A 20,473-nucleotide genomic window follows, 5' to 3' on the forward strand; every position below is an offset into this window, starting at 1 on the left:
AAGACCTGTGTAGAGGATGACTATCATACTGCAGTATGGTGCATTCTATTTTCTTTGTAGCCTACGTTGTGACAGTTTCCAAAGAATTGGGGGGATACCAATAATGGAACGAGTCTTTTTTAATTACCTTATTATTCAGCCTGTTCCCATCTTCTGCTGCAAAGCTGGCACCCCAGTGAACCACTGCAGAAAATGCTCTGACAATAAACACAGAGAACTTTTCACAGAGTTTCCACAGAAATAAATGTCTAATTTCACAAGAATGTCATTGGTAAGCCTCTTATCATCAGGCAGGAGGCTTAGAGTGCCATTAGCAAAAAAGAAGGGTTACAAAAGACTTCATTATTTTGTGCGAACGGCAATGGACAATTTAGATAAGAAAATGGTTAAATAGCTCTACCACCTAATCCCTACAACCCATAATCACTGTTGTTGGGAATGCATTTTAGTATTTGAATGCCCTATTCTATTTAATTAGCCTAATGTTTTTATTGCGACCACAGGTCGCATTTACTATGAAAACGTGCATTTCCCATCAGTTAGTTAGTTAGTTACTTAGTTAGTTAGTTAGTTAGTTAGTAACTAATTACTGTACTAGTTACTAAATTATGAAAGTAACTAGTTACTAGTTATTTTACTTTACTTTATAAAAAAAATAAAGGTTTTAAAAATATATATAAGATTTTCCAATTCAGACACATTGTTTTCAATGAAAAAATATTCCCTAATGTCACTGATCCAGTTGTGGGCTCTACTCTAAAAAACAGGAATAGAATACTTATGCCAATAGTACAATCCAAAATCACAGACAATATCCAGTCTAATGATATGGATATAATACTGATGCCCTGCCCATGCACAGACAGGCCTAAAGTAATTACCCTATGTTACCCTATGTTGACCAGTCATCATAATTATGATGATGACGTTATGCCCTGTGGAAGCCACTTTGTCTTTCTCATGTGGAATGTGTTTCACTCTGGGAGCAGACTCAGCGCACAATGTCAGTTTACATGAGACGGTTCTTTTGGATTACATTACATAACATGGGTAACTACTAACTCACCCATTGAAAACACAGTAACTATAATGGCGTTACTGAATGGGAAAATGTAAAGAGGTACGTTACAAGTTACAGCAAAAAGTAGTTTCTTTATGTAAAGTACTTAATGTAAGGGCGTTAGTTCCAACACTGGTTAGATAGTTAGTAATTAGTCACCCCTGCAGGCACGACCATAGGCCTATATGCATGGTCATGCCTTGTGACATTGACGGGGAATTTCCATATATACTGTTGTTTCATATAGCACCCACAGGGCCACTTGAGATTAAGTCATGTTGACCCCAGAATGGCTATTCGAGGGCCTGTCTACTTTGTGTTGGTTCTGTGCATGCAGTCTTCAACCAATTATAATCACTAAGATTTCGAATTTCTTTCATATAAAGGTTGATCAAAATTCTGTGCAATTATATTAATGTTTTCTCTCTGACTCGATCTGGGAAACTTATCAAGGTCTTAATTCGCACACAGATAGCGTTGGGTCCTCCCTGCATTCTTCTTCCTATTCTCTTCTCCCCTCACCTCTTTGCCCGTCTCCCTCCCTCTCTCTCTCTCTCTCTCCCTCTCTCTCTCTCTCTCTCTCTCTCTCTCTGTGGGGTTTGTTCTCCAGTGTTTCTAGTTCCACAGGTGGAGATCTACAATGAACTGCTGTAACACTACGCATCAGTATCCTCACTATCGTCCAGCTACTCCCATAGGTTTCCGACCCAAACGAGAAATAATGGTGATGGCAGCAAGATTCTGTGAGGTCTGTTGCCCTGGTATGGTGCAGTTAATAATGCCCACCACATTGACCGTTTGCACGTTGAACTATAGAAACCCTGACTGCCTACACTGGGTTTGATGCCTTGCTGCCCTTTGAAAAAGCTGCTAGGGTGATGATTTTACAGAATCGTATGTTACTTGATTTGATTTATGCCTCTGAGTCTGGGTTGTGTCAAGTGCTTTCATTTGGAAAAAACAGCATGCTGTGTATTTTCTTGAATGTGATGTATGATGTATTGTTTTGCAACCCGTGTGGACGGAATGATACTGATGGAAATTCACATTTGTTGTTTAATTAAGTTGTTTTAATTAACAAGAGGAAGGATTTGACGGGGAATTTCCATATACTGTTGTTTACAGATGGATCGGGCACACACTGCGCAAGCCAGTATCAAACACCACCAGACAGGCTCTGACTTGGAACCCTCAGGGAAAGAGAAACAGAGGCCGTCCCAAAAACAGCTGGCGGCGGGATCTCCAGGCAGACACCAAGAGGCTGGGATGCACCTGGTCGCAGATAGAGACGAATGCCAGTGACCGAGAACTCTGGAGGACCCTTGTCGACGGCCTATACCCCAGTAGGGGTGTCAGGCGTAAGTAAGTAAGTACGTTGTTTACAGCACCCAAAGCCACTTGAGATTAAGTCATGTTGACCCCAGAATGCCTGTCTACTTTGTGTTGGTTCTGTGCATGTCTTCAACCAATTATAATCACTAAGATTTGGAATTCCTTTCATATAAAGGTTGATCATTATTCTGTGCAATTATATTCATGTTTTCTCTCTGACTCGATCTGGGAAACTTATCAAGGAATTCATTCGCGCACAGATAGCGTTGGGTCCTCCCTGCATTCTTCTTCCTCTTCTCCCCTCACCTCTTTGCCTGTCTCTCATGCACTCTCTCCCTCTCTCTCTCTCACGCACTCTCTCCCTCTCTCTCGTGCACTCTCTCCCTCTCTCCCTTATCGACCTCACAGCCTCAAATAACATGCTTTGTTCTGTTGACCTGCATGCAGTCCCATTCAACCCTATGTCCTCAGATGCTTCTCAAGCCTAATTCACTATATGTACTTCGTTGGACACCATGTTAATTGTGGAAAAGAATGTCGAATCACGTGTTTTCAGTTTTTGAAAAAAAGAAAAAAATAACATTTTAAAGGTACTATTGTGGTAAATGTCTAAGATAACAGTCAGTAACTGTAGTGTAACATTTGCTTTTTCATTCATGGTCAAAGGCCACCTTTCAAATCAACAGGTCACATTTAATGTCAGTGCTCAGTGGTGCCTGGGATGCCCTTGAGGCCCGATATAAGGCCACTCTCTGACCCACTAAAAGCAGAGTGAACTTTGTAGTTAGTGACATCCAATCAAACCTGGAGCCTGTGGGAAGAATTTAAACAAAATAATCAAATCTCTCCTTTGCTCCTCTCACCTCAACCACCTCTGTGAACAACACATCACAATCAGTGTCAGTTAAACAGAGTGCTGAAAGGTCATCCCAGGAAAGTCTGTCTGCTCTAAGGACACATCAGTCATCTTGTGTCTACATAGATAGAATAATCCTATTATATACGCACACAGCCTATCAGCCATTCTGCTAAGTTAATGAAATAAATACATACATATGTTTTTTTTTAAATCTGCGGTGGTGGCTCAGGGGTAGAGTGACAATTAAAACCCGGGCTCCCCCAGAGTTAGCGTCGAAGTGTCCTTGAGCAAGACACTGAACCCCAAATTGCTCCTGATGTGCTGGTTGGTGCCTTGCATGGTTTCCTCTGCCATCAGTGTATGAATGTGTGTGTGAATGGTTGAATGTCTATGTAAAGTGCCTTGGATAAAGGTGTTATATAAATGTACCATTTATCATGTGCCAAGTTGTTTTTTGGACATGTTATACTTATAAGCAATTATTTACATTATTAAAATAACCAAGCAATGGTGAATGGTCCCAAACTTTTCAGAAACAGTAACGTTAACCGGTAACAGTTTGCTACTGGGCTTAAATGTATTGTGAGATTGGAGTGCTCAGAATCTACGTTTGTGTTGCCACAAATGTACGTCATATTTGAGACACATATGACCTAATTTCTCCTTTCATTGTCAATGGAAAATATGAGACGTGAGGGGACAAACGCTGTAGATGTAATGACATTGAACCAGTAACCGTTTTATTCCCCACAGCGACACAGTGCAGCTCCTCCTTCTGAGACTTTGTAAGTGTAAACTACTGAATCCATAGTAAATCCATATACATCTAGATATTCTCAGTGGTGGAAATGGACGCTTGCCCAGAGCTCAAGTAAACCAAGACAATATAACAATTATCTGCAAACTGCAACTCTACAATACACTCTCTCAGGTGTAACCAGCAATTACTGGATCAATGGTATGCAACATCGTTGGTAATTTGCTATTCAGAGAACGCTTGTCTCAAAATATGAATGGGAAAAAGTGTTGATAAATATGATAGAAGAGAGGAAGGAAGGAAGGATGTAGAGACAAGGGAGGAAAGGAATACAGTATATATACCCATCGTTTCAATATTTCTTCGGGTTTGATTGTGACTGTATTGCCATGATATTGGTTGATTATTTTGAGTATGATTGTCACAGTGTCACTTCATAAACGGGGCTTGCCTGGCAAAATAAAGATTCCCGAGTGGCTTAACGCTGAGCCCCCACTAGTGTAGGATTAGATCTTCTTAGATTCTATGTCTTCCCTATAAAACCCCTATACAGTGTGCATTTAATAAAGAAAAGGGAAAGGGTATACAGTACACTACAACTGGCCCTGGAGGCCTGCCCTGCTCTCTGGGGTGTCTTTGTGTGTCAGACAATGGAGTGGGTTTTTGGCAAATAATAATTTCAGATCTGCTGCTGGCATTTGTAAATGCCCCTATAGGCCTAGAAGTTTGAAGAATGCAGCAGCATTTGCATTCAGTTCTCTCTGATCTTGAGGTGAACTGCATGTGAAAGAGTGATGACAAAGCCTGCATGTTTTCATGAGCAAATTAACCTTTACAAAAATGTCCAACTAGTAAATTCAATTCTATTCCAGGAAGAGACAATAAATTCCAAAAGTAATGGTTGTTGCTGATCATTATTATTCTCCCAGAGACTCCTATGCTGCACATTAATGCTTCCCTGCTGACCATGCATATTTCATTACAAATATCACACCACCATCATCATCATCATAGATCTTTGTCATTGCTTGCACGAAACAACAAAAGTCAGTTTAGAGCTTCACCACTGGCATACAAATAACCATACTGTGTACAATAACCCAAAGTGCAATAGTGCTGGTGCAATGTAATAGTGCAAAGTTCAGTGCAACGACCAAGTCCATTTTCAGTACCCTTTTAATATTATAGAGGAGGCTTGGGGATGGGGGGGGCAGGTTGTTCATTCAGCAGCCTGACAGCCTGTGGGTAGAGGCTGTTGGTCAGTCTGGATCGGATGGATCGATATCTACCAGAGGGCAGACGTTGGAAAAGAAACTGGTCCTGTGAAGGAGGTGAAGACTGGAGAGATCTCTGGGAGACTGGTACCAATGATCCTCCCTGCAGCCTTGACCACTCTGTGTGTCAAGTTCTACCAAGTTCCACTCCAAGGGACATTAAAGGAAACAACTCAGTTTTTCCAACTCGAGTCAACTTTTTTATTTCCCAACTTTTTCATGCACGTTGGCTTCACTTGTTGATCGGTTGGTTTCTTTTATCAGGTTGAAAACCTTCGAAAATCAACAAATAAAATACTTTAAAGTAAAGTATTAGTTCAACCATTCTTGTTTATAAACAATAAATGTAGGCTAAACAATTAAATGTATTTTTAAACAATGTAAATGCATTTTAAACAAATACCTAAATTAAATTATTTTAAACACTAATTTATTAAAGGTCAACACTTTAAATATTTCTAAGTAAGTAACAATTCTGGAATGAAGAAAGAAAAATAGCTGATGTTCAAGCTTGTAGATCAGCTCTTTTTCAACTAGTATTTTAAACCTTTAACATAGTAAATCATTGTCCACATTTAGTCTTTTAAATTCTTAAATAATTTTAACTTTCTAACTTTGTATTGTTATTTTGTAAAAAGTATACTTTAGACTTTCAAACAAAGGGTGAAAGCAATTCTGCAATGTGAATTCCTTCCCAATCCAAACTAGTATACTAAACACATTAGCTTTTACCACATTAAGCAGTATTGCAAACATCAGTATTGCAAACATAATGAATATATAATAAAACAAACATCACCAACCATTGATTGGCCTCCTTGGATTTGGAACCCAAGAGTAGTGGGTGGGTGCTTTGTCTCAGGTACATTGTTTGTGAGGGTGCGCCCTCCAGCCTTTTCAGGTGTTTCAGCTCAGGCAAACGAGCAGCCATCTTGCTGGTGCATTCTGGGAGATGTAGTTGTCTGAGGTCTGAGAAGATTTTTTCTCCACTTCTGAGTTTTGACTCAACACTGTGGATGGCCTCCTTGTCTGCCCTGGTGCAGCTGGAAAACCACACCAGTAGCCCATAGGTGAGCACACAGAGTGCTCAACTATGGGCTACTGGTGTGGTTTTCCAGCTGCACCGTGGTTTTCCAGCTGTAGAGACAGTGGTAGAAGTTGATCAACAGGGCTTGTGTCATATCTTCTTCATGTGTCTTCCAGACTGACTTTAACACTTAACACAGTCCTTCCAACCATGTGCATGGACTTGGACATATACAATATTAGTATATTACACAGAACATGACTGCACAGTCAGACTAAACTAGACACCTGAGATTGGATTTCAGATTTAGGCAGTAAGCCGGTGACATTCATTTTGTGTACTTTATGCTAACTGCAGTGGTAAAGGTAATAGTGCCATGGGTATTCCTTACAAATGTTACACGTATATCAGACAGATAAGATAACAATGTGCGTTTGTGTGACTGTGGGATACAATGGCCACCACTAAAGAACTCAATGTGATAACCTTAATTATGCTAATTATTCTGTCAGAAGTACACAATTCAAGTCGTGACATTATTTATTTAAGAACACTGCTGCATTGCTCTGCTCTGCTCATTTATCCTCCCTCTTTTTTAAGTCCTGCATGGTTCTCTTTCCTCCACAGACCTCATTACTTACATCTTTCCTCAGCTTTACAGATTTGCAGTTTGTGCTCAAATTAAACGTTTCAACTAAGATATGGCATGTCAATAAAAACAAATACTCCTCAGAGGATCGGAGAGAGCAAAAAAACCCCAAAAAAACAACACACACACTTTTGCATTCACAATAGTTTAAGAATGGATTTCTCCATTTCTGGTGTGTACTGCAGACAATGCATCCACGCACGCACGCACACGCACACGCACACACACACGCACACACACACGCACACACACACACACACACACACACACACACACACACACACACACACACACACACACACACACACAAGACAGAATGTGGGGGTGGTGATCCATACATGATTTCCAACAAAGCGAGAAAGAGAGAGAAATCCATATATAATTAGCCTTTTTGTCCAGGAGACTGCCTTCAGATTCAATGCGTCTGAATTCTCACAATCTCATATTTCTTTATGGGATTGAACGGGTACTAATTTACAACTAAAATAAGTCGTAGTTGCTGGACGGCTTTCAAATAGAGGATATTATAATCACCCTTTATGTACTGTGGCTAGTCCATGAAGACCATTCAAATGTTCTGCAATTAATAAACATCTAATCCTTTCTGCATGGGCTTGGGCTGCTACAGTCCTGTTGAGTCACAGGACGCCTTTTGGGTGCTGGTGCACTGAGAAAGCCCCCGGCCGTTAGTACAATAACTGTAAGCGAGGCCTGTCTGAGAAAGAGCATCATAAAAACACAGGTCCTCCACCACGATGAATCAGTTTCATGAATGCATAAGCAAGCAATTGGCTTTGAAATTACACCTGCATGTGATCATCTTCGAGCCCCAGACACGTACGTCACACTGTGCCTCTGTACTCCGTACTCTCCCATTGTCCAACGATCCACAGTAGATTTATCAGCAGCTCTTTAATGATGCACCAAACCAATGTCTATCAAATTTGATATACACAAATTATAAAGATGTTGAGTTAAAAAGCACTGTGTGGAAGTACTGTATCTTACAAGCAACTTGAGGCAGGTGTGCCCTAAAGGTTAGAGGAGCGGGTTTTGTAATCAAAAGGCCCTGTTAGATTCCCCTGAGCGTCAGAAAAAAGTGAAGCGGCTCAGTGGTGAACAGTAGCCTACTGTATAAGACGGTGTGGTTGTACTGGTCAGCACCCATGCATGTTTCAATCTGTGTGCGTGTGATGCAGCGCGTTCCTGAAAAAAAGATGATTTATTCTCAGCGAACCTCCCCAGGGTAATTAAAGGTGAAAAGAAAAACGAAGTTAACCAATTTATCCACAGACGGTACGTTTGAAATATAGTACAGAATTATGTTACATAAGGATTAAAGGACTAAAGAAATCTCAGCATGATTTGGGGAAAAAACAGTTCAGCTGACTCAACTAAAACCAAGAAAGTGTATTTATACTTCCAGTTTTCTGATCTTTACACTGGCTTCCTTTCTGTGAAAGAATTGATCGAGCACCATTCCATGCTTTGTAAAGCCCTGTTTAGTGCCAAGATACTGTACACTTCTGATCTTCTGTTATGAACCATTCAGACATCTCAGGTCATCTGGTACAGGTTTGTTTTCTGTCCCCAGAGTCCAAACTAAATGTGGAGCAGCTTTCAGTATACACACATATCTGGGACAAACAGCAGGTCTACTACAACTCACAGTTTTAAAAACAGCAAATCTACAAACTATGACGTTGTACGAGCTTGTACTGTAGATCTTTCAAAATCTTTGCTATTTTCTAAATAGAGCTTACATGGTTAGACTGTTCCTCATTTTTAAACCCCTGGGAATACCTGGACCCCACTTTGTGAACCACAAAAACCCTTGTCAGCTCAGTTAAAATGAACCACATCATAATGTGCTGGTTATTTGCACTTGTTCTGCTGCAACCTAATAATATCCAAAGTGATATTGGTTGGTGGGTCGGTTCCAACCACTTGAGTCCACTTGAGATTAAAGTCTGAACTTTTCGACTCTTCTTTTTTCAATTAATAATATTCGTTGGTTCAATTGAGGCCACTTGTAGCTCAAATCACAGAGGCTGAAGTTATGATTCATCAAAATATATTCTGAAGAACAAGCATAAGATAGGGAGGCAACAATAATGCATCCCTTTCATTTAAAGTTTGAAGGGATTATGAGTGGTTCAATGAAGCTATTACTTCACAAGGCAGGTTCCAGAGGATATTAAGTTAACATAAAAATCTGTTACCCCATTTTATACTTGGGTGAAGATATCCAATCTACAAGTTCACAACGTGTCGTAATGTGAGGCGATATGAGCCTCACATTGTTGGACTGCTATTTTTGAGAAAGGTTTGAGAAATCTTGAAGAATTGTGAAAGATTATTAGAATTAATGGCTATAGAGTGCAAATGGTATAATGCTGTTCTCTGGGAGTGAAATAAGACACGAAATGGAAAATACAACAAAAGCTGGCTCATTTTGATCCTATGATCTTGGCCTCATTGTTCTCAGAGGAGTTTTGTCACTGCCGAGATCAAAGCTCACTTCCAGAAGCTTTCATGCCGTGCTTTTGAATTGTCTTGTTTTGAAATGTAAATACTGGTGATGAGTAAACGGAGTTCATCTCTCAAATCTTCAAGCCCTTTTCCCCCTCTTTATGACTATTGAAATATTAATCAAGCATTGTCTCATCTGCACACACAAATATACACACATATAAACACACGTGCAGGTGTTGATGCACACACGCGCACACACCGCGCACGTGCGCACACACACACACACACACACACACACACACACACACACACACACACACACACACACACACACACACACACACACACACACACACACACACACACACACACACTATGAGGAGACTTTCATACTTCATAGTCACTTTTCATACTTTATCGGTTCAGTGCTTTCAAAATCTGTTTATGGGTGGCATATACATGTATACAACATTACTGCCACAGTCATGCCTTCCTCCCAGGGCCCCTGGGAGGGTGCCAGGCATTAGGAGGACGGGGCTGTCAGAGGGACGGTGAGGAGGATGCTACTGGACATCATATAAGGCCCCTGTTATTGTTGCATGCATGGTGCAAAACATGCCAAATTGGAAAATTGGCCTATAGGCTACTATGATTCATTGGAGAGGTGACAGCTTTGGATCAATAAGTAATGTTCTCCCATGTTGGATCATCTGACATAACTGTGGTATGGTCTGATGAGAAATAATTACAGTGGTCACACACTTCAATCCCAAGTCTTCAATCCTAAGGAAGACAGTAAGAAAAGCAGTAAGCCAGTCAGGCAGACAGACATGCACAGCACAGGCTCAACTGCATAATAGTAGCCTATAGACCATTATCCTCAAGGCAGTTGAAATTCATGGTTTTATGGTTTCAAAGACATGATTTAATTAGGTTGTAGTAGCCTACATAACTCCAATATAAAGGACATGCCTTGATGTGTGGAGACAAAAATGCAAAAATAAATAAATAACGTTCATGAATAGGTATGGAGTCTCTGAAGGGGCTAATATAGAATGATTTATCTGGATCTGATATATATTTTTCTGTTTCTTATTAACAGGGTTGTCTGAGTTACGTTGTTCTCATTCAGGTTTTGCTCCAAATGGATGACATGCAATGATCTGTGCTGTGAGCCGTCTTAATCTGTGTTAGTCTGTCTTCTCCATGTCTACGCGAGGAACACAGAAGAAAGACTTGTTTATTGTTTTACTTTTATATTTGTTTGCTGGGTGTTCAACGTTGTTGTTTCAAATGTGCTCTATAAATAAAGTTGATTGGATAAGTATAAATTAACACCACATTTGAAGTTGTGTATAGGCTACATAAGACTGCCGTGACACTTCCATGACATGGCACCTGCCGAAACACGAACGCTTATAATCGTCGTCATTTAATATTATTGAGTCAATCATGTCACTTTCAAGTCACCATGACATTGTTTGGGATGTATTGGTTGTGACATCATGACATGACACTACGTGACATAGCAGGCCTACTAGGCAGTGTTGTTTTCACAACTATGGGCTATCAGCCCTGGAACCCATCTTGGAAATGGACTCAGACACCGGTTTGGCACTTGGATCTGACTCAATGTCGGTGACTCAGACTTGAACACTGGGGCATCGAGACTTGACCTCAAGATATAGTGACTAATACTCTACTTGGTGTTTCATTAATACTATACACTAATTAACGGTTATATGTGGTAGATTGTTTTGGACATGGCTGACATAATACCCATAACTCTCATGATCTCACAGTGGTACCCCTTCCAATTAAGTGTTACAATAAGCCGTACATTCCAGAATAGTATTTCAATGTCAGCTTGAGGGGTGTTTTCTTTGTGTGTGAAAAGATCAAAAGGCATCTGTGGAAATGGTCTGAGCTGGGGCTCCGTCAGCTCAATCCTTAGAGTGCCATGTAGCCTAATGCTAACATGGGCCTAGTAGTTTCAGCTCAATCCTTAGAGTGCCATGTAGCCTAATGCTAACATGGGCCTAGTAGTTTCGTTAAAATGTGATCTTCAACAAGGGAAAGCCTTTGCTAAGTAAGAATAAACCTTTATTGATCACTTTGGGCAAATTCAGGTGACATCATATCAGCAACAGGATAGGAGCCAATCCAAGATAGATAAGAATAAGAAATAGGTTTAAAAAAAAGAAAGTTAAACTTAACTAAACATTTGCACTGGGTCAGAGTCTCAATGAGTTGTAGCGTACAGTCTATATCAACAGCAGTGTTGGGCAAGTTACTCAGAAAGTGTACGTTACTCTTTACGTTTCTTATACCGAGGGGGAGAGAGAGAGAGAGAGAGAGAGAGAGAGAGAGAGAGAGAGAGAGAGAGAGAGAGAGAGAGAGAGAGAGAGAGAGAGAGAGAGAGAGAGAGAGAGAGAGAGAGAGAGAGAGAGAGAGAGAGAGAGAGAGAGAGAGAGAGAAAGAAAGAAAGAAAGAAAGAAAGAAAGAAAGAAAGAGAGAGAGAGAGAGAGAGAGAGAGAGAGAGAGAGAGAGAGAGAGAGAGAGAGAGATTGTGTGTAAAGCTTTGAATGGTCAATGTTGTAAAGCTTTGAATGGTCAATGTTAATAATCAGATTGCCTGTAGGGAGTATGTTCCAAGTCGCCCCGCCCCCTCAGGTCATTGGTGCTGGACTGCTGTGCTGAGGATGCCACCCACAAACAGCAAGAGATTGATAGTTTGGATAGTTTTAAGAGAGGCAGCTAAAACACACACCAAAGGAGTCCTGCAGCTTCTGAATCTATTGAAAGGATAGCCCCTCAAAAAATAGATTTATACTTATACATATAGTGTCCCAAAAAGAACAGCTCTACCATGTGGCGATTCAACACATTTATAGCTTGTAGATCTGATCTTTTTGGCAAGCCACAGCATTGCACGATGAAGTAAACTATACATTCTGCTTAACATTATACAGCAAATGCAATCAATTAATTAGGCCTAATAATTATATAAACATGTGGAATAAACAACATTTGGAAGATCCATCTCCATACAGAGATCCTATAGCCTGGTAGGCCTATTCCACTTCACTATGCATGAAGACATAAGTTCAATTGGACTTAGACACGAAGCACTGCTGATTGATCGTGAACAAACAAACAGACGGACGGACGGACGGATTTTTTAACAGATTTGAGAATTACAGTATACATTTCAAGCACAACTCAATACAAAACTGTTAACTGTGGGCGACACCATAAAGTATTACACTTGTTTACAATATAGGGCCCACCATGTTCAATTCATCATAACAATTAGAGATGTACAAATATACTCTTATAGCTATAAAAACAGGAAATCATCATAGATGAGGTAAAAAGAGAAAAAGCAAACATATACAGCTGGGGAAAAAGGGGTGGGTGGGGGATTCAGATTTTACGGGGCCAGTTTCGAATTCCAGACGTCTGTAGGTGCCCTTTGAGAGCAGTTTTGAAGGAGTCAAGGGATTCGCATGTCTTAATGACTGTTGGTAGGACGTTCCACATTTTGGTGGCATAGGAGCGAAAATAATTTAGTCCCTTGTTTGTGCCGAATCTGGGTTGCACTTGCACATGGTTTGTTGTTGCTCCCTCTGGTGTTATGGGTGTGGACTTCATTGACATTAAGGAAGTATTTAGACAGGTACATGGGTATCTTGGTGCTGTGCTGTATCGAATCTTGTGGACCAGATCCATTGCAAGATGCTGTACTCTGTCGTCAACCCTAAGCCAGTCTGTCAAAATGGGCAGACAGACAGACAGACAGACATATACAGAAATCTCGCTGGGGAGATAATTAGGCCTATCAATCACGAAAAGCCAATAACCAGAAAGTCATCAGTATAAAGATTTAAACATTAACTCTAATTCCAAGGTCATAATTCTGTAGCCTACGGTTAAGTCGCTTATTCCCACTTGAGAATCTGTTATCTTCGATGAGTCATAGAATACATCTTAGACTTCACATAACATTCCTTTTGAGGCAAGAGTAAGAGACCAGCAGCACCGTACATGATCTGCAACTAATTACATGGTCTAATGAACAGGAAACACAAACACAGAGGGGTGGGGACATGGTGAGTTATAAAATAAATATGTGGGGGGAATAAAACCTATCCTCCAGCTGGAGTTAATGTAGCAGAAAAATTATATAACTCCACAAGCGAAAACAAGTTTTTATCAGTTTTAAACTGTTGTGTATTAACCTCTATAACCACTAGCCTACGTCTTTTGTTGTCATTGCCATTGATTACTTGTGGCACGAATCTAATTAGCATCATGCTTTCACACGGAGGAGCCTATCTTCCCTGAGAAAGCCCTTCGCTGTCTGTTCGGCGGTCCTATTTTATTTCCTTCATTGTAAGTATAATAAGTCGTGACATAACAGAGCCCGGGGCGCACTCGTGCAACCCCGTTCCTCCCACGCACCTCGCTCCTTCCCCCGCTCTCTAATAAAGGGGAGCTCCCCTCCTCTCCGCACTCCACACAGCAGATGCGCTCTGCAAGTGTGTCAGGCAGCAGGCTCCGACTGCAGAGGAGCTCCATGGTGGGAGTGAATGTCCTCCGCTTAAATCTTCTGGGGATGTATTCTGCCTCGGCCAAGATGAATCGTGTGGTGGTGGTCGCGGTGGTCTTATCTCTCTTCACAGGTAAGTGCATGCATATATGAATGCAGAGTGCAGTGTGGCTGCTCTCTCGCAGGCTGCGTAAACTTCAGTTCAGCACCATGGACAGAGGCAGAGAGAGTGAATGGAACGGACTGTGGACAGTGCAGTGTTTCTTTCGGTTCATGTTCTTGTGTGTATTTTCTCATGATTTGTCAACACTTGTATGTATGCCTACCCGGTATAATAGTAATTAGTTTGACGTATCCAAGGATATAATTTGTTTTCCTTCTAAGTGCCACACTTGACACATACTTTCCTTACCGTGCGCAGAAAATCTAGCGTTTCCAGTTGGAAAAGAGGGGCAGAGAGAAGATGTGGTACGTTTTGTTTTAAATTGTTGATTGGACGTAGATCATTCTCAATTAAGCACGCAGACGACTATAAAGTTGCTGTTGTTATTATTGCAGGTAAAACGATGTTTGGTTGAAGTCTTGTCCAAAGCTCTCTCCAAGCCCGACTCTCATCCACTGGATCAGGAATGCAAAGACATTCTTCAAGCAGGTTTGTAGCAGGGCGACCAGCTACTTTAAAGCATAGAATTCCGGTTATTAACGATCGAGCCAAATATTAAGCCTTTAGGTTATTTACAATAAACGCTGTACCAACTGAAAATAGGAATTGATCTTTTAAACTGCATGCCTCAGGATCAGGAATAGTCTATAGACTATACTCACATAAACCAAATGACTGTAATGATGGGAGATGTGCGGAACAGCAGCAAAACACACACATTGTAGGCTAATACAGAGGTGAGTTGCATTGTGTTTGTGTTTGATGCAACATTTTCTCCTGTGGGGGTCACTGGGGAGCTCATGTATTCAGAAAATGAAATTATAGCACAGTAGCCTACATCTTGGCAACATCCATCTGATTAATTGACGTTAGTATGCAAGTGGTGCAAAGTGCCCTTTTGAAAGTTCGTTGTTGTGTTAGAACCCTGCTATTAAACAACAAATTCATTGGTTTGTGGAGAATAAATCTTGAATCAACGTTATTTTTTATTCAGGGTTCTATATTCCACTGTAACCCTCAGCTTTCACCCTCTGTTCCAGGGGTCAGAAATGCTCCTCTCGACAAGAAGAATGGGCTCGAGGCTCTCACAAACGAGGAGGAGGTCAAAGCGCCTGGACCGGAGACGGAGACCAAGGGAGCGGACGTGAAAGACATCGAGGCGCTCCTAAAGTCTGTAGACGCAAAGAGAGAGACCCCCGAGGACGAGCGCAGCCAGGAGTCATGGGACCTGGATGTCGACGATCGAGACAAGCGGTCCAATTGGAGACCTGGACGATTCCACCAGCAGCGGAAACACAAGCGCGATGAAGAGGCCTCAGAGGAGGATGGAGACTACGAACGCAGCCAAGAATCATGGGGGGGTCTGGAGAAGAGGAATCGGAGACCCGGAAGTCGCCATCAAACACGACACAAGCGCGACGAAGAGCTCGCGGAGGATGTGAGGGAAGAGCCCGATGAGGAACGCAGTCAGGAGTCTTGGGGTCTTGATGACGAACGGGACAAGAGGAATCGGAGACCCGGAAGTCGCCATCAATCACGACACAAGCGCGACGAGGAGCTGTCAGAGGATGTACGAGAAGATCCAGATGAGGATCGCAGTCAAGAGTCGTGGGGTCTTGAAGACGAGAGGGACAAGAGGGGTTGGAGGCCTGGTAGAAAACATCAATCACGCCACAAGCGCAATGAGGAGGACGAGGAACGCAGTCAGGAGTCTTGGGATTTTGACGACGAACGGGAGAAGAGGGGTTGGAGGCCGGGCAGAAAACATCAATCACGACACAAACGTGACGAGGAGATTTCGGAAGATCCAGATGAGGATCGCAGTCAAGAGTCGTGGGGTCTTGACGACGAGAGGGACAAGAGGGGTTGGAAAGCTGGTCGAAAACATCAATCACGACACAAACGCGACGAGGAGATTTCGGAAGATCCAGATGAGGATCGCAGTCAAGAGTCGTGGGGTCTTGACGACGAGAGGGACAAGAGAGGTTGGAGGCCTGGTAGAAAACATCAATCACGACACAAACGCGACGAGGAGATTTCGGAAGATCCAGATGAGGATCGCAGTCAAGAGTCTTGGGGTCTTGACGACGAGAGGGACAAGAGGGGTTGGAGGCCTGGTAGAAAACATCAATCACGACACAAGCGCAATGAGGAGGACGAGGAACGCAGTCAGGAGTCTTGGGATTTTGACGACGAACGGGAGAAGAGGGGTTGGAGACCTGGCAGAAAACATCAATCACGCCACAAGCGCGACGAGGAGCTGTCAGAGGATGTGAGGGAGGAGCCCAACGAGGAACGCAGTCAGGAGTCTTGGGGTCTTGACGACGAACGGGACAAGAGGGGTTGGAGGCCCGGCAGAAAACATCAGTCACGACACAGGCGTGATGAAGAGCTGTCAGAGGATGTACGAGAAGATCCAGATGAGGAACGCAGTCAAGAGTCTTGGGGTCTTGACAACGAACGGGAGAAGAGGGGTTGGAGGGCGGGGAGGAAACATCAATCACGACACAAGCGCGACGAGGAGCTATCAGAAGATCCAGATGAGGATCGCAGTCAAGAGTCGTGGGGTCTTGACGATGAGCGTGACAAGAGGGGTTGGAGAGCTGGTCGAAAACATCAATCACGACACAAGCGCGATGAGGAGGACGAGGAGGAACGCAGTCAAGAGTCTTGGGATCTTGACGAAGAGCGAGACAAGAGGGGCTGGAGGCCCGGCAGGAAACATCAATCACGACACAAGCGCGACGAGGAGCTGTCAGAGGATGTACGAGAAGATCCAGACGAGGATCGGAGTCAGGAATCGTGGGGTCTTGACGACGAGCGGGACAAGAGGGGTTGGAGACCTGGCAGGAAACATCAATCACGACACAGGCGCAATGAGGAGGACGAGGAGCGCAGCCAGGAGTCTTGGGATTTCGACAAAAGAAATGCAGGAGGTGCTGAGGAGGAAGCCAGGGCAGAAGCTCTGAGGTATTTATTCCATTATATTCTGCTGACGCCTTCCATCTATTATGATGCTACGACAATCATCTATTGATCCATGATCAATAAGCATCCAGACTGAAATTTGTGTTGTTCAATATTTTACTGTTAAGCAGAGATTCAGCATTTAAAAATAAATAGGCACTAAATATTGTATAGTACAGACTACAGAGTTCAGCAATACACATGGAACATTAGTTCACAGTGATGAAAAATCTATGCGAATCAGGGTACATGTAATTACCCATGACAGTTTTAAGAGGTTTACACATACAATTTACAGTTGACAATTTAGCAGACGCTCTCATTCATGTGACCTACTGTACACAAAGTGCAAAATCAGAATACGTGCCATGAATCCTATAGTCAACAAACGATAGGGGAAATGTAAATAGAATGCAAATAAAACGTATTGTTGCTGTTGGGTGGAAACTATTAGTATTATATTAAACACATTTTAAAATATTGAAAATAGCAGATCTACAAGCTCATGGCATGTTGTGAGCTTGTAGATCTGCTATTTTCACTACTTGTGTGACAAATTAAGAAGTTGGGCATTAAAAAAAAGTTGAAGATGTGGCGGTTTCTGCCTGACAGAGCAACGGCATGCTAGTATATAGTAGGATGCCAGTTATACATACAAAAACAAAAAACACTTTTTAGCATTTGTTGTCATCTAAATAACATGCACACGTAAGGTAAGGGAGATACGGTGTGAATAGATGACTATCTAACGGAAGCTGTTCATCAGGTATCTGGCGGACAAGAGAAGCAAGATGTTGGGAGAGGGGGAGGAACTTGAGAAACGAAATCCCTGGATCTACCGTGGCTTCTACCGGACTTCTAAACGGACTGCTGAAGGACATGAGGGGACATCGCACCAGGTATACATGCTGTGTAGATTAATGAAGTTCTGGCTTTGTTTAGTGTGAAGTAGCCTATCCACTAGTAATAGTAAGCAGTATTATATAGTGAGGAAAAAAGGTCCTCAAAAGGGGCAAAATAGATAAAGAAGGAAGGGTGGGAACTGGGAAGCAACTCAAAGTGTACTGTATTTAATGTCACTCACAATAGCACATACTAAAAAGGCCTATCAGATGCGCTTCAGATATACGAGTAAAACAATTACAATTATACTGGCCAGGGTGATGAAGGAAGTGGGCTTCATTTATCAACTAAATTGATTTCCCCGTGCAGGAGGATAATAAAGTTGATCTGACGTCTAAAAATGATTTACCACATATTGTTTTGTTCCACTTACCTTTCACTGTCTGCAACCTTGCAACTCAGCATTGTTCAGTTTTTCAGAGGTAGTTTTTCCACTATTGTTAAGACAGGCACTGTAGAGATCAGCATCTTTGTCCTTGTTCCATCATGTTGGCCCTCAGTTCTGCAGGTCAGTCATAAACAAAGACTGTATTGTCTCTCTGTGTGCAGATGGAAGAAGTGGCCAAACTGTTGAGCCAAAAGATGAACCACCTAGCCAACCATGAAGAGCAGAGAATTACACCCCGGAGACCGCTTACCGCCCAGGAGGTACCAATCTCACTAATGACATTCACAAAAAGCTGAAAATGACCATCAACATGTCATTCATTAATAATTAGGCAAAAAGTCACTTAAAACCTTTCAAGAAATGTCAAAATGTTCAGAAATAGCTTAAATAGCAGATCTACAAGCTCACAAGACGTGAGAGCGTGTAGATTGGTTACTATTCGTTGTAAGGCTATAAGTATGTAGGCATAGGGCTTAATAAGGAGTGATGTTGAGCATGGATGTGCTGCCATGCAAGTTCACTTTGGAAACATCCCAGTGCATTCTGCTGGTTCAACCAGTTAGTACTAGTGCATACTGCGCAGGCTATCTTGACGTCACAGGTTTGAATCTGCACCGTGACACTGTCGCATCCCATCTACTCTGTATTTAATTCCCCCCCCCTCTCTCTCTACTGCACTGCGTCTAACAGAATAACCCCCTACACAACTCACTAGACATCAGCCTGTATAGGATATAGAGGAGAAGTTATATAATTGTGGTCAGAGTGTGTTCCGCTCATTTAAACTTCACAGTATTGTGGCGTGGAAGCAAAACACAGCATTTTCGAGTTGACATTTACCAATACCTACTTGGCAAAACCTCTACAAAGCATTACAGCACAGATAATGCATGTTGAATAGTTTAAATCAGCTATGGTCAAGAATGTTCAGACATCACATTCTGTTCCAGGGGTTTTGATAAACTGGTCTCCTGTATATTTAACTGACCCAATAAAGTCACAGGACAGTTTCTCTTGGGCAAGGACCACCTCTGTGACAGAGCGTGTCCTAGATAGGCTGTCGTGTAAGAAAATGGAAAGTAATGAATGTATTCCTGTGCAACGGATTGTTCCGAGACTCTGGCAGTCTTCAAAGGGATAAAGAACTATTACCGCCGGTACTGATTTATTAACACCGTTTAGTCGAGCAAAATAAAAGTAATTCTTCGCTATAAAGGATAAATGGCAGTTACTGTTTGCAATTCTAGATGGCATCTCTCGTTTCCTCATCTTGAATGTCTCTTTTCATTTCCTCAGTCTTTCATTTCTTCACTTAATTGAAACAGAATGTCCCAATTATATACACTCCCATCTCTCCAACTGTGTTATAAAAAAAAACATTAGGGAACATTGTCAGTGATGTTCTTTGGATAAGTCAAACACAGAGAGTGGGGCCCGGGGTTGATGACTTATGGGTTGTAGAGCCCGACAAACATTCCACTCCTGGGATTCCAAAAACAATAGTAACACTAAACACCCAGTAGTCAATTAAGGAGATTTAGCAAATAGAGGGGCAATCCATCATCACACAATGCTGACTTCTAGCACATGGTTGGTCTGAAAATGTAGACAAATTAAGACCCTGGGCCAAATTGAGGAAATATAGTTTGTGACAATATGATTGTTTTTCCAGGAAAAACAGCTGGAGAATCTGACAGCGATGGACAAGGAGCTGCAGAAGATTGTTGCCAAGCTGCATGAAAAAAGGAAGTGAATAAGCTGGGGCCTGGCAACACTTCAACCTCAAGGCTACCAACTACGTGCTTGTCATGTGTTAAAAACAAAGTCAAAAGCCTTGGCAAAATGATTCTATTAACTTATTCATCTTGTGTTTTGATGTCCTGAAATCAATCAGCATGGGAATGGTTTATGTTTATACATTATCTGTAATTAAGAAATGCTATGAAATGAGCTTTGCTAATTTGTTCAGAGAATAAAATATATATTCAAATTGTGCTAAGCCCAAATTGCAGTTTAATTGTGTTTCTAAACGTTTGCTCAATCTGCGTTCAAATAAAGAGAAATTAT

General features: G+C 41.9%; 1 protein-coding gene across 1 annotated transcript; it reads left to right on the forward strand.

Moving 5' to 3' along the window:
- Positions 1 to 13,967: 13,967 nt before the first annotated feature.
- chgb (chromogranin B) lies at positions 13,968 to 20,461 on the forward strand. The gene is made up of 7 exons (XM_079526787.1): positions 13,968 to 14,118; positions 14,407 to 14,453; positions 14,544 to 14,637; positions 15,189 to 17,118; positions 17,882 to 18,014; positions 18,568 to 18,666; positions 20,079 to 20,461. Exons 1-7 carry the CDS (start codon positions 14,013 to 14,015, stop codon positions 20,157 to 20,159), a joined length of 2,490 nt encoding a protein of 829 aa, XP_079382913.1. The 5' UTR covers positions 13,968 to 14,012; the 3' UTR covers positions 20,160 to 20,461.
- Positions 20,462 to 20,473: the final 12 nt, after the last annotated feature.

This window comes from Electrona antarctica (assembly GCF_951216825.1).
Source record: "Electrona antarctica genome assembly, chromosome: 17".
NCBI lineage: Eukaryota > Metazoa > Chordata > Actinopteri > Myctophiformes > Myctophidae > Electrona > Electrona antarctica.